The sequence below is a fragment of the Ambystoma mexicanum genome, chromosome 5q, assembly GCF_040938575.1.
Source record: "Ambystoma mexicanum isolate Mex_15411 chromosome 5q, UKY_AmexF1_1, whole genome shotgun sequence".
Taxonomy (NCBI): Eukaryota; Metazoa; Chordata; class Amphibia; order Caudata; family Ambystomatidae; genus Ambystoma; species Ambystoma mexicanum.
The window spans coordinates 1138996435-1139016812 of record NC_090933.1 but is presented as its reverse complement, the minus strand read 5'-3'; the positions used below and the strand labels follow the sequence as shown (position 1 = coordinate 1139016812).

Sequence of the window (20378 nt, the reverse complement as noted above, 5' to 3'; positions counted from 1 at the left end):
TATCCGTCTTTAGCAGTTTTTAGTGTGTCTTCTAATGCCTTGCCAAAGAGCACATCTTTTTCCACCGGCATATTAATTAAGGTGACCTGTGTTTCTGGCCTGAAACCCGATTGGCGAAGCCATGCGTGTCTGAATGATAGTGCCCTCTGCGATGATTCTACCTGCATAGTCTGCTGCGTCAAAGTTTGACTTTAGGAGACAGGTAGACACCCCTCTACCGTCTGCTGCCACCTGGGCTAATTGGGACTTAAGTGGCTCAGGTGCAGAAGAAAGTAATGCGGAAACCTCATCCCACTTGTGGAAATTGAAACTTGCCAGAAGTGTAGCATTATTTGCGAGGAGAGTCTGGTAGGCTACTTTCCTGCCGATTGCATAAATCTTTTTGCTCTCCTTTTTTTCGACACGCAGGTTACCGGCCCACGTGAGGTTGGGTGCCTCCAAAGAAGGTTGGATTCTGTGTTTTACAGACTTTAGTACTGGAATAAATTGGCCTACTGTTTTTTTTTATCTCCCAACAATTGCTCAGCGAAATCTCGGTCTTCTACCACCTCTTGGGTATCTTTGCGGAAGTGTTCTGCCGCTCTAGTTAGAACTTCGTTGAGTAGGGGTTGGTTGTCTATAGAGGAGTCGACAACTGGAGGATCCTGATTAATGGGTGAATCCAAGGAGTAAATGTTGGCCTCCTTGTCTGGGTCTTCATCGTCCCCATCATGAAATTCGTCTAAGTCCTCATCCATAAATTGAGGATCAGATGCATCACTAAACAAAACATCCTCCTGTTCTTCTGGATGGACTTCAGGGTCATACAGATCTGTACCACGCCTTGAAACACTTCTGTATAGGCGCTTTATAAATGCCATATCATATCTAAAACTCTGCCCTAATTTGGGACATCAGTACGAACCCTCTTAGATGGGGGTCGAGACACAGGGGGTCGGGAGCTCGAAGCGGCTGAGGTGGGTGGGGTGGTCTGAAGGCTTAAAAGCTGGCTGGGGTGCTTTTCAAAGAAGTTCCCAATAAAGGACATCCTACGCATAACCCTGTCTATGTCCTCTGCAGACCAATCTTTTGAGCTTGGAATTACAATTTCGGGCTCAGAGTCGGAAGACCCATGTCTTCATTAGTGGAGGGGATAGGCTTAGTCCTAGGGTCTTTAGGTCTCCCCCTGCATAGGTCTTCTGTATGGGAGGTTTTAGAGTGTGTTTTATGGGGTTTGTCCCCACCCGGGGTCCCAGAAGAGAGTGAAACATCGAATTTCAGGTGTGGCGGACGAGGTTTCGTCTGCAGACGAATGACCCTCGGACATTGTTTTTCGCGAGGCACCCTTGCCGTCTTGACATTTTACTGTCTTTCGACGTCTTCATCTCGTCATGCGGCGATCTGGATCGAGATTGCGCAGAGGACCAGGATTCAGTCAACCGTTCACGGGGTGACGAGCGTTGTCAAAGACTCGATTCATCTGTCTAGTGTCGACTGGGGGTTGTGTGTTTTGTGGTGTGTGTACTTGGAGTGCTACCCCCACCAGGTGCAGTCCCCACGACATGGCCGTCAGCCTGTCCTACGGGGTCAGGGGCTTGCGCTTGGGTAGCTACTGCTACTCCGGTGCCCCCGCCGTCCGAAAGTGCGGCGTCGCTGCCATCGCTGAAGGCTCCTTCCACCTCCATGGCCTCGAGTTGCCTGGCGTGGTGGGCCCAGAGCTTAGTGGAACGGTCTTTCAACGCCTTAGGCTCGAAGAGTCTACAGGCTTGACAAGACGTCTCGATGTGATCTCTCGGGAGACAGAAGTTGCAAACGAGAGGTTTGTCTACCCAGGGGACCTTACGGTTGCACTTAGGGCAAAACTTAAATGGGATGTTCTCCATAATACTGGGTAATGGGGATGGCAGCTGGGCGAACAAAGTGTATGAAGGGGAGAATATGCATTCTACAAATGGCCTAACAATGGCCTCCCCCCTCTCTCCCTACCTCAACGCACGAGGGATCATGGGTACAGCTGACGTCACACTAGGGATAGTATTACTGGCACGCCCTGTCGACGTCCCTTTTTGAGTTTCGAAAAAAAATATATATATATATACACATATATATATATATACACATACATACACACGTTATAGTTTCCCCTAATACGCGGTGAACCTGCTTAGTATATAATCGCATTACTTATTTTGACCTTATATGCACCTTTTTTAGTTCCCCATAACACGAGGAGAGCTTGCCAAGTATTCTTCGTACCCATCTAGATTACTTGTATCCTCAATATATCTACATAGCCTCGAGTATGTATGCACAATTAGAAACATTTTGATCTTGTATGTAATTTCCGGCACTTCCCTGGCCTTTATGTACTCCAGGTCTGCTACTGTTCTTATTGCACTTACTGTAACCATATTCTTAAGCTAAGCACCAAGATGCCCCAGGGGCTCTGTGCGCTATACAAATAATAAACCAAACTAAACAGGTTGCAGATCCTTTGGACAAGACACTTTCAAAAACCGCTGTGTACACAATCACAATTTGGAACTAACCTCCTCCCCAACATACTGAAGGAAAATGTTAAATGGGACACAGCTGTGTTTATATAAAAAAAGCACAGGTTCCTTAATAAAAAGGGCAGACTGTCAAAAGGATGACTCTGGAACCAAATATGGAAATGGCCTAACCTTTGCCAAAACATCCCTTTTTTATTTTATTACCAGCACATCATCAATGGCAAATATTAAAAGCAGTAATGCGCTTAGGCTCTGTGGCAATTTTTTGGCAATACAGTTAGTAGAGGTTCGGCAACTTGTGGCTCTCCAGGTGTTTAGGACTGATATCCATGATCTCTCACCATTAGTTAAGCTGACTATAACCAATGGGAGTTTTCCAAAAGATCTGGAGAGAAAGGTTGCAGACCCCTGCTCTAGTGAAATGCTTCAATCGAAACAAGCAAATACTATGCAAGTACCAATACACACGAATCTGTCAAATTAAATAAAAAAGCTTGCATGCTCCACAAAATACTACCATGTTCAGCATGGACAGCATCAAAGTGCAGATCAAGATCTTGAAGCCTAGATTTTTCAGAACATAATACAGCTTCAAATCAGATACACTCCTTTAAAAAGATAAGTGCACAAGCAAACTATTTTTGAAACACATTTGATCTATTGCTTCACTAGATATGGACAAGGTTATGTAAAATTTCAGTTACTAAAAAAATGTAGGCTGTTTTCAGACGACATAGTATTGAAGAAAGGTTTGAGCATATTTTGACGTTGCACATCCCAAAAAGAAGGCAAATGGAATAGTGATTACCTGCATTGTCCTGTACAGTTCTGTTGTATGTTAAAACAATGACGTTGTTTCCCTAATTGGACATTTTCCATTTCACGAATCGAGAAGACATGACTCCACCAGGCCAAGTTAAGCAAGCAAACTGAGTCTTGTGGCAATTACAGAAAAATCAGGCAGAAATACTCTTAACCCAACAGAAACACAGTGCTTACAAGATTATCTCATCTTGTTTATTGAGAAAGAACAACCAGAGAAACAAATGGCACAGTCAAACTGACACCATCTCAAAATACTTGTTCCGTTTACACTTACCGATTTTCTCCAACAAGATAAGGTACATTGTATTACAGTGAATCGAAGTAAAAACAAGCATCTCTCCACATGGCTTAAATTTCAGTCGATTAAAAAAAAAAACATTTGATCTGACACTTTAGTTTTCCTGAAAGGTTTACAAAAATGTAAAATGCAAAGAAATAATTCAGCGAACGGCCCATCAAAGTAAAAAGGCACAGTTTAACACCAGGAAGGTCATGCCAATTCAATGCCCCGCCACTAAATCTTTTCCTAATGGTGTTGAACACCTTTGAGAAATTGTTTCTTCTGGAACTTGTTTTTATCTGTGCGGTCATCAATATTTTGGCCGGCCTTTTTGTGCTATCAGCTTCAAATAAATATACCAACACTATATTAACGAGCAGAAGAGCTTTGTAAGCTCTTGCAAAGGATTCTTGTATTATTCACATTAAGTAACACTCAAAATAACAGGCTAACAAAAAATCTCGACCTCCACCTCCCCCCTCCGAGCCCACCCTTTTTCTGTCCTTTCCTCAGCTGAAAGTAAAATGTAGAAAAACCATTTGGGATTGCTAAAAAGAAAGAAATCCTTGGTCTACTTTAACTACAAGTTAGTCTAACTCTGCCAACCTGTGGGCACACCTTTGCCTCCTACATGCGACAGATGAAACAATCAGTTGCATTTATAGCAAATTTCAGAGCAAAAACGTGCACGCTTTGCTACGATGAATGCACGGAATCAGAAATTTGATATATCCGTAAACAAGATAACATCTCTACCTAAAAGAAATGTTTACTTTCCAACAAAGCCTCAAAAGGTATGCAGGTTAACCTCACGAATGGTCGAGTGGAGTAAGATGCCAGCAGGTTAATTCATTAGGAAGGCATGGAGCACATAGGTCCGGACACACAGGACACGGTTTTTCTATGCATCAGACACCTATCAATGCACGTCTGTGTTCTCCTGCCCGATCCGTAAATGCGAAGTACAGTGCCACTCATGTCATTTAAAACAAGGACCCGGCAGAAAACGCAGCAGAATCAAAGCAATGTACACCAGAAATCCAAACAAACTATGCTGGCTCACAAGCACTCGAGGAAGTGCTGCAGATCTTCCACGTTAACGCAAGCAACACAAATGAAAAATACAATAGAAAAGGTATTTTAAAAATGCAAAAACCTTTCTGCAACTTTTAATACTACAACTAAGCAACTAATTTTTGAAAAGTCTTTGCTCACTAGTTTCATTTATCACAGGCGGAGGAAGCGGAGGTACGCGCAGATGCTCCTGGGTTTGTACTAGTGGCTGCGGTGGCACTGGGGACGGCTCTTTAGACACCAAGGAAACTCTGGATTCATATTTGGCTTTCCTACTGCGAATCTTCCTTTTAGACAAAGCCGTAGGCAAGAGTGTTGCTTTCGGAGGACTGCCCGAGCTCGGAGTATCAGCTTTGTTATTTTTATGACTTTGAGGGTTAGCTGAAGTCAGCTGGAAAGAAAAGACAAAAACATTACTTTCTATCAGTTTCAAAATTCAAGCAAATGACTTATGCATGTCCTTCAAAAATGCCAACTAAAATGAATTGCAAAAAAGTACATTTCTTAGAGGTCATCCATAAAATCAGATTCAATCACTGCATAAGGTATGAAGGTCATTGGTGCATCAATCGACAAGTCGCCACAATTGCTAGAGGAGGAACAAAAATACTCTGCAGATTAACATCTCGATGAGTGGTTTCAAAAGCACTGCTAATAAATTCTTTAGTTTTTAACAGTAGGTAGAACTAACTTTTTGCATTAATAAAACCAGTATTACATATTAAAAGCATTCTTTAAGAGAATGTTCACACAATAGACTAGCAAAACAGTTTGTTTCTTACAGTGCAGGAACAAAAATAATGTAGAATTACAGATGTGTAATTGTTTAAAATACAACTCTTAGGTGGCTTGAGCATGTGTCATTGCTAGTTGGGGTCAACCATGCCTCCTGGCAACAAGGTTGCCCAGTTCCGGGTTAGGCGTGTCTCAAAGCCAAATTTATTTGAAAGCGAGCTAACTTCTGACGGTGTAAAGTAGGGAAACCCTCACGGCTACTACAAAATAGTAAGCTTTGGAGCCACTGGAGGTAGCGACAAAGGTGGCATAACGCTAGGGGAGTGTGCCGCTGTCCAGCAGCAGAGGACTTCAGTCCAGTCCAGTCGGTAGCCCAGCAGTACATATCGGGTAGACCTGGGTTTCTGCTGGGTAACTGAGGTACTGGTGAAGTGTTCCTTTGTTACAACATTTGGCAACAGAACACTTGGTGCTCCCGGCTCTTTGCTTCTGGACATGCAGGACAAACGGCAAGGTTTTGCTGTGAGCAGAGTGGGCTTGGAGGGTTGTGACCCAGCTGGTGTCACTGGGTTAGTGGCAAGGATTAACATTCATGGTTCCCTGCGTTTGTTAACTCTGCAGATCTTCAATGTGAAGTGTGAATTTGGGCAAGTTGCCACAGCAGTTTCAACAGGGTTATGTTGAGGATTCAGATTGCTTCTCTGTTTCAAGACGTGTCCCAGTTATTGATAAGTGTTAAGTGAAGATTTCCGAATCAGGAAACTTTTTCGAAGCTTTCTCATCGGATTCAATTGGACCTCTAGCATATCTGCAGACTGTGATCCTGGACTGACTCTGCGAGTAACGTCTTTTCCAACCTCATCCCCTGGCTTAACTCAGTTTATGTCACTGGTCATTCAAAGCCATCTGACCTTGCTCACCATATAGCGCTATCGTAAGGCACTCCCATATCCCATAGGGATAGTAGTGCAGGGAAACCTTTTCTCCCTGTTCTTTTTATCTTTTTGAAATTTGTAAACAGCTAGTGGCACCCAGGCTGCTGGTAATGGTACCTATATTTGCCTATGTTTTGGGTCCTCTCCTGAGAGCCTCCATTTTAATGGGCACAAGAGCCCCCAAAATGGCTGTCCTCGTTTAAGACCCCAAGATTTAGGGGGTCTGAGATGCGGAATTAGAGGTGCAAACAGTTACACTTTTAAGTTGTAGAACAATGTGTTGGGACAAAATTCAGTTTTTGGGGGAACTGCCGTCCCATTTTAATGGGACCCCTAAACATTCTCTGGTTTTCTTGGCGATTTTGACTTATTAATGTGGTCAGAGGGCCTGCTACTGAAGTCCCCTAGCCACTTTATCCCTTTCTGAGGTGCTGTCCTATGGTAGCCATATGGTTCCTAGGACAAGGGTGTTTTAAAGCACCCCATTTTGATACAAGGGGGATTCTATCACCCTATGTTAGGTAGGATTTTCACAGAACTGGTAAATCTTCCTGACTTGGGTCAACCCCAGAATTTTTTGCTTTACTAGTGGGATATTTTTCCTAAATACCTCAGTGAGTGGGAACCTTTTTCCACACTCACATAATCATTAACTCTTTTTATGGGTGTCATTTTTAAGACTCTCCATAGTGTCTTTTTAAAGTTATCCTCTTTAACAACTTATTGGCAATAAGTATCTGCGGTTGCTGGGTTGCCCTAGGGGCTCCCCGCTTAACTTACTTTTGCTAACGAGAATTCAACCGCGATTTTCTGTCTTCTTCTGTGCTTCTTGAAAAGGCGCCAAATCCGCAGAACCGCATTCAGCCGCGAGGGAAACCTTGCCTAGAGCCTTCTTCATCTATCCCATATACAAGGTTCCTTCTGAGGTCTTGTTTTCAGTCACCAAGACAAGGAATCCACTGACCAGATGTTTGGCTGCAGACCCTGAAGTTCTCCTGCTGCAAAATCTTCTTCAATGCTGAGGTACTGTGTTGGCTTGGGTATGTACTTAACTTAAGACTGTTAGGATTTCGGTGTAGCTGTGGGTCGTTTTCTGTGATAGGGAGGCATCTCATCCAGTGCACCCAGTCGCACTGCTAGAATCCTGCTAGTGTCTCTTCTGCGAAGCCCCTGGACCTTCTTCTAACCCTAGAAGTAAAGTACTCACCTGTGTTCCCAGTTTTCTTAAGGAACTCTGACATTTGCTACGAAAGAACCTATTCTGACACTGCCTGTTGGTCACTAGTCCTAGTGGCCCACTTCTGCCACTGAGAACACTCATGCACCAAGAATAAGGGAAAGACTTTCAAGGGAATGGGACTTCTGTCTAGAAAAGTAAATACGTTTTTAAACGTTACTTACTTGTAAAGAGTTGGTTGGTAACTAATTCTAAGAGTGAACAGTTACAAAAGTTCTTACTTATCTTGAATGTGTGAAGCACTCTTCTTAAAAGTATGGTTAACATATTTTCTTCCTTAGCAACTGTTTTGCCAGTCTAATAGAAAGTAGATGTGAAGGTATTTTACTCTCCTAGTGTGGGTAGTCATGAGTCTATGGTGTTTTTCATGAGGTGTTTAGGTTGTGCCTCTTCCCAAAAGTAAAGTGTTGGTATCACCAGATTAGTCCTTTGAGGATAATTGTACGAGTGTCCCCCAACTGGGTCTTGCTTCCCCTGACTTGCTGCTAGCCTGTCCAGAATAAGTCTGCATAAGGTGGTTGCCTACCGAGAATAACCAAGTCATTCAGTATAGTGCGACATTGGGTTTTACTTTCCCCTTCATTGTGAGGTTAAAAAGTATGTGGGTTTTACTTACCTTGTGTTAGCTGTGTGCCATCCAAAATAAGTTACAATAGTTACTGCTCATCTCTATCCGGGGTTCCCCGATTTCAAAAGCAGCTGTAATTGTATATTAAATCATTAGGTTTTACTCACCTAGTGTAACTCATCACAAAAGTAGTTATAGGTTTTTACTGCACCTAGAATAAGTGTCCCACTATTGACCAAAAGTATATAGTCCAGTTGACCGATTAAGTGTTTTGTACTGAGAATCATTATACAACTGGAAGGGTCTACTGCCCTTGCATTACTGAATGTAATTGTACAAAGTAACCAGTGGTTTTCACTCCCCAAGAATAGGCTTGACCTATACTGAATGTGTATGAAAAGGTTTGGACTTCCCTAGAACTACTGTTAGGTATTTCAAATAAGGTCTATACTCGGGTCTGTGTACTTTCAAGTATATTGTTTATACTGTGATTTCATATAATGTGTTAGTACTTACTTTAACCTAGATTTATCTGGGCCTACATGTATTTAAATAAAGCCTTTATTTTAATAATACAAAGAGTTTCTTTGGACCATTTGTATTACAATCTCATTTGTACTGATTCTACAGCCCTCTATCCCTCCTAAAATAAACCTGGCTGCTCCGTTTACGCTACCATGAACTCAGGTGGTACAGCCTTATACTAAGTTGAGTCTTGTACTGCCTCAGTTAAATGGTTTTACTAAGCCCTTAGTTGGACATCAGAAAAACTGTCCTAACACCCTATACTTGTGTTTTGGAGTGGGCTGGTAGAAGCTGCAATTTAGTTTTCGCTTCACTAATTTTGGTGCAGCCGGTTCAATTGAATTAGTAGCCCTATGTAGGAGTTTATAAGCTTACTTCAGGCCAGTTTCTTTCTGGCCATCATCCCTTTGTGGTCAGCATGAGGCAGGCTTAAAATGGTGCGTGTCCAAACAGGTGCACAGTGAGCCCAGCAGTGCACCCTCTGGAGTGGTTTGTACCGCTTAATCCTGGTCCCGTCACAGACAGCCCCAGAACATATTCAGTGTGGGTAGTCATGAGTCTATGGTGTTTATGGCCAGCCTGATCCATGGCAGTCTAAACCTTTGCGTGTCTGCTGGTGAATTGGGGGGGGGCTTAGGTCAGCCCCTCAGTGTGCCTATCTAGGGAGACCCTATGCATTCCTCAAAACAGTGAATTTTTAGCAACTTTGCTGGATAATTTTCTATGAAGCTAGACCGCCAAGTTTTAGGATCATGTATGGCCATAATGGCCGAGCCCTTGGACCTTTGTCTATTGCTTCTGATTCCTCTTTAGGCTGCTTGACACTTCCTCAGCTGTTCCTCTTGCTCCTGGTGATATACACTGAATGTCCCGTGTAGGGACTGTGGGTCATTTTAGTGTTTAGCCAGTTGAGTTACTATGCTGGTCCTAGCCCCTGGAAGGTCATGGGCCCCACACGTCAGGTATGTATCTGCCCATGAGTCCGGTGAATGAGGGTATTTCATGATCTTCAAACTTCATTTGGTGGAAGTGCTGTTCTCCCAGACTTTAAAGTGTATGAGGTTAGGCCTACGGGTTTAGTACAATATGGGGCTGGTGGTATGGGCTTCCCACTCCTGATCAGAGGTTCAAAATTGAGCGTACATTTTGAAAAACGTTAAGTGTATCCGCTACTATGTGGATAGCTGTTGCATTATGAACTACATTTAATCACTGTGGCTCTAAAACTGAAACTTAATCCTGTACTTTTGTGGTGATTAATTTGGTTTAATGAAAAGTCAGATTTTAACAGACTGATTTTAAAAGAAACATTATCCGGGGAAACAACACTGTCTAAGAAGGTTTTCCTATGTCAAACAAGGCCCGGTATTAGATCCTTTCCGGATCTAATAACGGGCTGAAGCATGTTTTTCTATCGTCATAGGTCCTCCGCGTGAATACTGGTGCAAGTCTCCTCAGAGACCATAGTGCGTGCCACAGTATTGCAGAGGCTAATCGCAACAGGCCTCGAAGGAGCCTTCCAGCCTTGGCTAATCCAAGGAAGAGTGTTGCCTGGATGGGTACCGAAGTAAAAAGAGCTGCACTTGTCCTCTGGGAACTAACAATTTCAGGTGATCTGGCGCCAACGATCAAACGTTGCGTTCCCACCACATCAGCCACTATTAAGGGACTTGTATGAAAATGCATCACAGAGTGCACGTGTCCCATTGGTGAAGTGGGCCAAACACTGATAGTAAGACTTTAGTAAGCTATCCCAGTGGTTTGTAGATCCCCCAACTCTTAGTATTAGTCTGTACTAGCTCAGGACCTTTGTAGAGTGGCAGAGCAGTAAGGCTTATCTTCCGAGGAAAATGTGAGCTGTGGGTAAGTACACTGAACCCAGCAAGTAGAGAACATAGAAACACACTTAAATGTATAATAAAAAAAATATTTATTATATTTACACAAGTCACTATTAGATACTTAGCACAAGAAACCCTCGAACAGATATACTTTTCAATACTTTCAAATAGTCATTTTAGTTGGTGTTGCTGAACACATACAATTGTTACAGGAGTTAGACAGTTTTATCGGTAATACCGCACACCCACAAAATACGGTAATTGTATTTAGTCTGCATACACATATAAGATAGTGATTTTGAGAGAGGAAAACAGTTGGTTAGTGTCATACTAGTAGGGCTTCAGGTCCTAGAGGCAGTTCACAGCAAGTCCTTTAAAGTAAAAAAAAAAAAACAACCCTAGTTAAAAGGGGGTTCGTATCGGGTTTAAAATCTTGCAAAGCAGAAGAAATCAAAAGTTCCTGTGTATACTTTCTAGTCTGTAGGCAAGAATATACAAGAAGGCTTAACCAATGTTGGAGACCCTGAGAAAGCACTCCAAGCGGACACAAGCATCGGCCTGGCCACCTCTACGTGCACTAGACTCCGCACCATAAACCAAAACACTTAAGAATACTTTTCAAAGGCCACTGCTTAGTGTGTAGTTGCTTGCAGTTACATTTGTTAGACCGGTCATTACTGTCCAAAAGCTGCATCGTATAATCTGTAATAATGCATACTCGCAAATCTTTAGCAGAAATAAGGTAAAGAAAGTGACTTTTGGAAAGGAAAATAGTAGGCAAGTGTAATACCAGCAAGTCTTAAGGTTCAAGAGGCGGTTTCTTCGCACAGCAAGTCTTAAGTTCCAAAATGCAACCCCAGATAAAAGCAGTTCAGAGAGGCCTTAATGTCATGACAAGCAGCAGAATACTAAAACTTCCGGGTCTCTGATCTTTAAGAAGTAGGAAGATTAAACCAACGTTGGAGACCCGGTTAAGGACTCTAAACAAGGACACAAGCAGCAGCTTCAGTCTGAGGTAAGGAGGTGGTGGGGTGTACCCTGGACACCTCTACATGCACTCCAACGCTCTGAAGCGACTTCACGGATCAAGGTAAGTAATACCATTTGCTCTAATGTATTTGATTTATTGCATTTGTTACACGCCCAAACCCTGGAGGTATCACACCGTTGTTACTTCAAAACATCATTTGTTACAATCTTGGTAAACTAGTGTACCTTAGGTTAGAAGAACATTTTCGTGCTGGATGCTCTGCGATGTTGCAGCTCTGGACCAGACCTTTGGAATCCTTGGTCTGATGACTGAAGGCAGGACAATGGACGGGATCTCAGCAGCAGTCTTGAGGAAGGACCTGGGGTACGACTGGCCAATCTTCTTAGCTTCTTACAGTCGCACACTCTGTTGATGAGGTCAGGACGAGTTTGATCAGGTCTCTGGAGTGTCCTTGAGGGCTCAGAAAAGACTTGGACGAATTTGGCCTTTCCACAACGATGCACTCGGAATGGGCAGGTCTCCTGGTATTGGGGTTTCGCAGCTCTGGAAACTCACAGGAACTCGGTAGATGTCTCAAAACAAAATTGGTTTTGGGACTGGTTATTCCCACCAGTCAAAGGGAAGGAGTCCTCTTCGGAGTTCCTCCGCTGCACAGAAAATGGGGTCAGGACAGCAGTGGTCGCTTCACACTGTTACTAAAGGCCTGCAGGCATCTCTGGTGGTCTTCTTCGGTTACTTCAGTTTCCAGTGTCGACTTGCCTTTCACCTCAGGAGCCTCACCTTGTATGCAGTTCCAGCACACACCTCTGCAATCTCTCGCAGCAATTTACAGAAGGGGGCAGGTGGCTGTCCAATCAGTACAGCCAGACACTGAGTGGGAGCTGGTTCCATTCAGGCAGATAAATGGGAGTGAAAAACTCCTACACCTGCCTACCTAGACACAGGGGAGACTAGGAAGGGACATCCAAGGGTTCGCGCCAAAGGCAAGCCATACACACAGGCCTCCCCCTCCCAGGACAGTAGAAGGGCTGACAAAGAACAAACACGTTAGTAATGGTGAAAAAGAAAGGAGGCATCAAGTTAACACTTCGGTGACCCTAGTGTATAGGGATATGGTCAGCCTGTGGTAGAAAATTCACACAATAGTTCGAACTAGGAGATTGTCTATGTGACACAAAAGTCACAGGAGAGGGGGGGGGATAGTGAGTGTTAGGCAAGATAGTATGCAGTACCCTTTGGGTACACTACAATAACCCTGACCTCCTGGCAATAGGGACCCAACCTTTGGTATAAGTCAGAACTACACAGGTTGGTAGTGTGGCTGAGCAGCCAGGCTGATCTCAAGAGGGGTCAATGTGAACATTAAAGTTGTGTGACAGTTTCACAGTATTCACAGTATCACAGTACAGTTATTAAAATAAACACTTACACTCAAGGTTTCTTGATAAAAATATTAATTTATTTCACGGTCAGTTGTAAAAGCCTTCTTCAGAAGGGAGCAATATATAGATAACACGTATAATACACTTCAAAAACACACTGTTCCTCTAAATCAGATGATACCCATTGGGGATGGCACACAAACACTTCCTACACCCTCCGGTGACCTATATAGCTAGGACACTGTGGACATTGATTTATCACTTGTACATTTAGAGCCGTACTGAGTTTGGTGTAAATGAGAGAATAGAGGATCCTGTTCCTGGGCCTCATTGGGGACAAGAGGGAGGACGTCTGGGGACTTCTGCTCTGTAATGGGAAGGTCAGCGGCAGCAATGGGCAAACTTCGATTCAGCGGTTCTTCTGTGTTTCAGCCCCTCGCGTCTGACAGCAAATAGCAACAACACAGTTCTTGGATACCACTTCAGACTTTCCTTGCATCTGGGGTCCAGCACTCTGTTGAGGTGGCTCAGGCTTGGTCAGTCCTGCATCAGGGAAGTCCAGAGGATCTTCCAAGCACTCGGGTCTGACTTAAAAGCAACGCACACAATCTGGTGTTCCTCTCCCTGGCACTTCGGTTCCAGCAGCGGCTGCAGTGGAAATACAACCAGCTTCGAGAGGATGTCCAGGCAGGCTTACTTTGGAGTTGATTGGTCTCACCAACTCAAAGGGAGAAGTCGTCCTTGCAGGGCTCCTCTAGTTGAGGCAAATTCAGAGCTTCAGCACAGCAGCAGGGTTTCATCGGACAAACCAACGGCCCAGGAGTTGCAGCAGGCATCTCTCAAGTTCTTCTTCGGATTCCTTCGTCTAGTGGTCGACTCAGCCTTCCAAGCTGAAAAAGCCTTGCCTTTTATGCAGGTTTCTCCCATTAATTCCAGCCTAGCTGTCAATCGCAGCAATGTGGCTGTCCATGCCGTCCGGCCAATCACCTTTGGGTGCATTTCTGTAACCAAGGGGATTAAGCACAGGTAGTTTCGGGCACCTCCCTCACTTCCTGCCCCTACCAGACATACTGGAGCCAGAGGCGGGCTTCACTCGTGAATCCCGCCAAAGACTAAATGAACAAAGGGACCAAACCTGATTTGGCGCGCAGAGTAAATCTCAAGAAAGACCTGCCCAACAAGAAACAGTGAAAAAAGTAGACTAGGACCATTTTGACAAAATGGGCACACGTGTGCCTCACTGAGTCTGCGAATGCAGCCCGCGGTAAAAACACACAATGGTAGTAAAAAGGAAACCACTGCCACCAGCCATTAATTGTAGGAAGGGTAACAAAAAGGTTACATGAAAAATTAGACAAAGGGGATACTAAGTAACCCCTCCAGCACCCTATTGTAAAATAGTGTGTGCTGGGTCTAGAAAGTTACAAAAGGTTAGTAAAGTCACTTTACTGCTCTTGGAAACAGTAGTTTCACCAAGAGAAGGTATTTAAACCTTTGGGAAATCTAAGACTTCCCTGTGCCACTGCACTGAAAGTGCTGTCTGATACAATGTAAAGATGATGCCTATGGAGCTTGTCAGACTCCAAAGTCAAACGAAAGAGAATAAAGCACATTAAAATTACATGAGATGCAAAGTCCTAAAGTCGAGCAAAAAGAGCTGGGGTCACCAAGGTAGAAGGGAATTAACACATTTCTGAGAATTCTCCCCAACACCAAGAATCTCCTTGGCACTCCACTGAAGGTGGTGTGTGCCAATCTCTCAGGCTATAATGTTTAGGAGATACTAAGTATCTACAACAGTAGAGACTCTAGGACAACAACAAAAAAAAAATCTCAAAGGAGGACCCAAAGGGTTCCCAGCAACACTGCCCATAAGGAGCTGTGTGCTTCCATAGTAGAATACATATGCCTTAAAAAGAGATATGGAGGAAAGTAGACTCCATAGGACAATAAAACAAAAGGAAAGAGATCCAAAAAACAGAGCCCATAAGAATGAATGAGTGGAAAAAGGCTCTGCTCCTTCAGGATTAAAGAAAAAGGTAGAGAAGTCCAGCAAAAAGTGCTAGGGGTCTCACTAGGAGAGGGGATGAAACATAAAAATGATAAATCTCCCTAAAACTCATCCCTCCCAGGCTAGGGACAGGAGGATCTAAATCCACTCCTGGATGAATCTCTTGATCCAGTCGGTCATACTTTCTGGAGAGACATTTATCATTCTTATGTTGGGCACCTGACCTGTGCTCAGAAGTGAAGTCAAAGCTTTGTAGGCTTATGGACCATATGCAATTGTGGATTTTCTCCTTTCATCTGCAACCACCTTAAGGGTTTGTGGTCAGTTTGAATCCTGAAAGTAGTTCCATCGAGGTACGGCCTGAACTTCAAGGCCCACACAATAGAACATTCACGTTGAATTGTGGCCCACCTGAATTCCCCATCTTTCAGTTTTCTACTAATAAAGCAGATGGGGTGCTTCCTGCCATCACTATCAAATTGGCTCAAGACCACTCCTATTGCTGTGTTGGACGCATCAGTTTGGACTACGAAGGCCCAAGTATAATCTGAAGCTCTCTGAAGGCTTTTAAACATTCCTCATTCCACGTGACCATTTTAGGGGACTTGGGAGAGGATAAGGTATTCAGAGGAGAAGCTATAGCCCCATAATTCTCAATTAAGTTCCTGTAGTAACCAGTTTTACGAAGGCTCTTACTTGAGAGTAGTTGGAGTGGCCCGGTCTTGCACAGCCTGTACTTTGCTGGGTAAGGGCTTAATCTTCCCTCCTACCTCAGGACCACGGTAGACCACTTTACTCCGATCAACTTGGCATTTGCTTGCTTCAGATTTACCTGTTAAAGGCCTGCAACACATCCTAGGTGGTTGACATGTTCTTCCCAGGTAGGGCTGAACATTGCAATATCAACTAAGTATGCCATGCAGAAGATCTCCAACCCATTCAGAACATAGTTCACCATCCTCTGAAATGTGGCAGGTGCATTCTTCAAACCAAAGAGCATTACCTTCAACTGGTACAAGCCTTCTCGGGTGGAGAATACTGTTTTCTCCTTGGCATGGAGAGTCATGGCAATATGCAAATAAACACTTGTCATGTCAAAAGTACAGAGGTATTTTTGCTGAGCCCAGCTTATCCACCAGTTCATCTGTCCTTTGCAAGGGATGGGCTTCAGTTTGGGTAACTGCATTTAAATCCTTATAGTAGGCACATAATCCAAGTTCCTTATTTCCTGCCTTTGGCACTAACACAACTGGGCTAGCCCGTGGACTTGTGGAATGTTCAATCACTGTGAGGTCAAGCATCTTGTTGAACTCCTGCTTTATGGGATTCCTCACATTATCTGACATCCTGCAGCCCCTGCTTTTACCAGGCACACTATCACCAGTGTCAATGTCATGTTGGACCAAAGGGGTCAAGCCTGGTGTAACTGAGAACGGAGGGGCAAACTATTTTAACACAGCTTTGCACGCCTCCTGTGGCTGAACTGCCAGATTAGTAGAGTTTTACCCTTCTACTGATCGATCTGAAGAGTGTCCCTGGAGAAGATCTGGGAGAGGCTTACTCTCCTTTTCTTCTTGATCAGAGGCTAAGAGCAAAGCTCCTATCTCTGGTCTGGAAACAAGCCTTCAGATGATTGGTTTGAAAGACCCCAAGGGTTTCCTTGGGGTTGCCCCAGTCTAACAAATAGTTGACCTCTCCACAGTTTTGCCCACAACGTTGAAGGGTCCAGACCATTTGTCCTGTAAGACATTCTGTCTTACAGGAACCATGATGAGAATGTGTTGGCTGTGAACACCTTTCAAGTTCTCAGATGCTTGTCATTCATCAGTGCCTTCCTCTGTCTGAGGCCAAGCACAGTCGGTAATCCTTACTGTCTTGAGGGAAGGAGCATTCTCCAGAACCTCCTTGATCAGGGTCAAAGGGCCTCCGACAGGATGACCATAAAATAACTCAAAAGGGACGAAAGCCCACTGCAGCTTGAGGAACCGCTCTATAAGCAAATAAAAAGGCATGGCTGAAGGAGGTCCCACTTTCATCGAAGTGGTTCTTCTAAAGCTTCAATCCCGCTCTTCATTGTTCTATTAAACCTCTCTACCAACCCATTTGTCTGAGGGTGGTAGGCAGTTGAGAACTTGTAGGTGACCCCACAGGTTTTCCACATGGCCTGCATGTAGTGGGACAAACAATTTGAACCCCTATCAGATACGACATCCACAGGAAATTCGACTCTGGTAAAAATGCCATTTAGTGGCTTAACCATTGCCTGTGCAGTAACAGTTCTCATTGGAATAGCTTCAGGGTACCTAGTGGCATGGTGCACTACAACCAATTTAAATTGGTTGCCTGAAGAAGTTGGTGGGTCTAGGGGACCAACAATGTCAATCCCCACCCTCTCGAAGGGGAATCCTACAACTGGGAGAGGCACTAAGGGTGCCACCTTGACACCACTTTTACCAGATAACTGGCAAGTGTGGTGACTCCTACAGTGTTTCTCAAATTCTGCACCCATCTCAGACCACTAAAAGAACAATGATATCCTCTCCTTGGTCCTCTTAAGTGACCAGCAAGGGGGACTTCATGTGCCAACTATAGGAATTTGGATCCCAATTCCTAGGGTACCTCCATTCTCCTCAGGTCCCCTGGAATAGACTCCATAGGCTCAATGTAGAGGAGTCAATCCTCCCAGTATAGCCTGTGCTTTCCAGGGTTTGGCCTTCATTTTGGGATGCTGCCTGCTGGTGCAGGCCTTCTAGATCTCAGTCCCCTACTGAAATCAGTCCTTGAGGGTCCACTTTCTGCAATCAAAGTTTGCAGCTCAGGATTGTCTCTTGGGTACAGATCTTCCACCGGGATGAATCTCCTCCACTGCTGACTCTTTGAAAATGGTACTTCTGGGGATTATTCTGGCACCAACTCAGCCTCAGCTAGTGCTGGGGTCACAGGGGTGACCTCTAGGTTTTCTACAGGAACCTTTTTCCTGGTGAAAGTTTTGGACTTGGGGCACTTTCTCCCATGGAGACACTGTTTTCCCATGGTCTCAGTTGGAAGGTCTCTTAAGGTTGCCTCCCTTGCTTTCCTGGTTAGCTCTCCTCTTAGAAGGGGGCTTTGGGGTGCTGGAAACTAGACCCAGGGCCTTAGTCATTGCCAAGAGTACAATACCTGGCACTTCTGAATGATAATGTGTTATTTATATAGCGCCTTAATCCAAAGCGCTTTACAGAGCACATATTTACATTCAATATCACCCAACTGAAATTGGTACTCATTTATCGACCTCGGAAGGATGAAAGGCCGAGTTGGCCTTGCCGGGATTCGAACCTGCAGATCATACTCATATCAGCAGCGAGCGCGCAACCCGCTGAGATATCTTCCCTCACAGTGATTCTAACAGTCACGTCCTTACATTTAATGATAGCTGGCCATATGGTACACATTTGGACTGGACCTCCTGCTAACTTGGTAAGCATTATGGGAGCCTTAGCAAATTCCTCATGTTGAAACAAACTTTCATCGAACACAGTCTGGCCTAAATCTCTAATGGCAGGGGTGTCCTAACCATTTAAAAGTGCACAGTCTTTACAATGCTCTTTAATATTATCAGAAATTGATTATAGACTTGTGTTCTGTTCCCACAGTACCAGAGATACTAAAGAATCTCTAGCTTGAACATCAAAGGGTTCTTCAGCTGGAGGGTGAAAACTGGCCCCTGTCATTGGAATATCTACATCATGTGTGAATGCTAAGCCAAAAAAGGGGGGAACCCTGAAGCTTTATCAAAGGGGATCTCCTTTCACATGGTCAACAGACCCACAAACCACACATTTCCCAAATGTTTTCTGGAGTGGGGCTTTCTGGTAACTTCGCTCTAGTTTGGGCCCAGAGGCTTCACGCGCCCTAAAAGGCTGTTTAGGTGGATATTTACCCTTGCTGTGTTTGTGGCCCTCTTTTGAAGGGGAATTTTTGGAATGATCCTTGTCATTCGTGTTATACTGGTTAGGCTTTTTCCCCCATCCTCTTTCTTGTGAGGAGCCCCAGAATGCTTGCAAGCGGCCCTGTTGGTTACCCACAGTCAGAAGCCAGTGCTAGCTTCTTGGGGTGCAGTTCCTTCGAGTCAGCAAGGTGATGTCTAAGCTCTAGTGAACAGGCATCAAAACAACTTTCCAGCATGAAGAGGCATCTCATACCATTATTAGGGAGAATTCTTAAAAATGTGCGAATTCCCTTCCCCAGCTGGATTTTGAGGACTTGATTCTATTTACCTGGAGAGTGTGTGAGCCTTTTTCCCACTCTCCCATATATTTTGATATGTGTTTTACCTATGTTTTCTTTGGAGTGGTTTAAACTCCATAAACATAGACATCTTTCATTTGTGTCACACAGCACCCTCAGTGCGGTGGCACAGGGAAGCCTTCTCTGGGATAAACTACTGTTACCCAGAGTAAGTAAAGTGAAATTGACTTAACTAGTCTTAAATTCCTAGACCCAGTACACCCTATCTTACAATAGAGTGCTGGAGGGGTTACTTAGCCTCCCCTGTGTCTAGATACTCGTGCAGCAGTCAAATGCTACCCTTTGCTCTCACAATGGATGGTGGCAGTGGTTTTACAACAAACTACCATGATTTTTCCTGACCGAGAACTATTCGTACCTCCGGTAACGTTAAATCGTGGCAGCCACGTTTTTCAAGATGGCATCTGATCCCCCTTTGTTTAAACAGGACCCGGTCTTTTTTTTTTATTTTATTTTTTTTAGACATTTCTTTGTGGAAAGGTGTAACGCTCACCTGATTCTCGCAGAGGCGCCGGTCTTGACTGGGCGACTACCGTATCTTCAAAGGTGATGTGTAGCACCCGGTTGGCTCTTTGGGCTGGACCTCTGTGCACTGTATGCCTGACGTGTAGAGTAAGATGTCTGCAGATAGAAAATATGGGGTTAATGAACTGGGGTTATTGGGGTGTCCCTATCTCTTTCCTCTTCTCCTCTCCTGTAGACCCCCAAAGGTTAACGCTCTCACCTTAGGTAAGTGAATGCCGAGCTCTCCATCTGCCTCGGGGCAGGGGGCTGTAGCCAGTTTCTGCACTGGATAGGTAGCGCAGGCCTCTTGACTTCAGAGGACTGCTGTCCGTCGTTTACTGCACGAACGGTAAGTTTCGAGTCATTCAAATGTCTTTTTAAAGTCTTTAGTAATGATGTCTCTTGTTTTGCAGGGTTCCGGCGATGGCGGATGACGGGCTGAAGTGAGTTGAAGATTGAGCCCGTGTGATGAATAGAAGCGCCTGGAAGCACGTGAGTAAGCGCTTGTTGCCTGCTTCTCGATGCGCTCTAACTGTCTTTTTATTTTGCAGGTACGAGTCCGGAGCTGCTGCAGGGTGCCGGAATACCCACTGGATTAGATGTGGAAAGGAGTAATGGCACGTGAGTATTAAAGTTCCCCAATGTCTTTAAACGCACCTTGTTTTGTCTTTCAAATGCGGATGCAGCG

The 20378-nt window shown here is 44.4% G+C and overlaps 1 protein-coding gene across 6 annotated transcripts in view; it reads right to left on the bottom strand.

Annotated features, from left to right (window-relative positions):
- PHF20L1 (PHD finger protein 20 like 1) overlaps nucleotides 1-20378 on the bottom strand; it is a 1153412-nt gene that overhangs the window by 817830 nt on the left and 315204 nt on the right. For all 6 annotated transcript variants that reach the window (XR_011278670.1, XM_069621650.1, XM_069621651.1 and 3 more), the window contains one exon: nucleotides 4813-5062. Coding sequence is in view for 5 of the 6 variants with exons in the window: in XM_069621650.1 (XP_069477751.1) it covers nucleotides 4813-5062 (250 nt within the window). In the remaining variant the exon portion in view is untranslated. The remainder of the gene's footprint in view (nucleotides 1-4812; nucleotides 5063-20378) is intronic.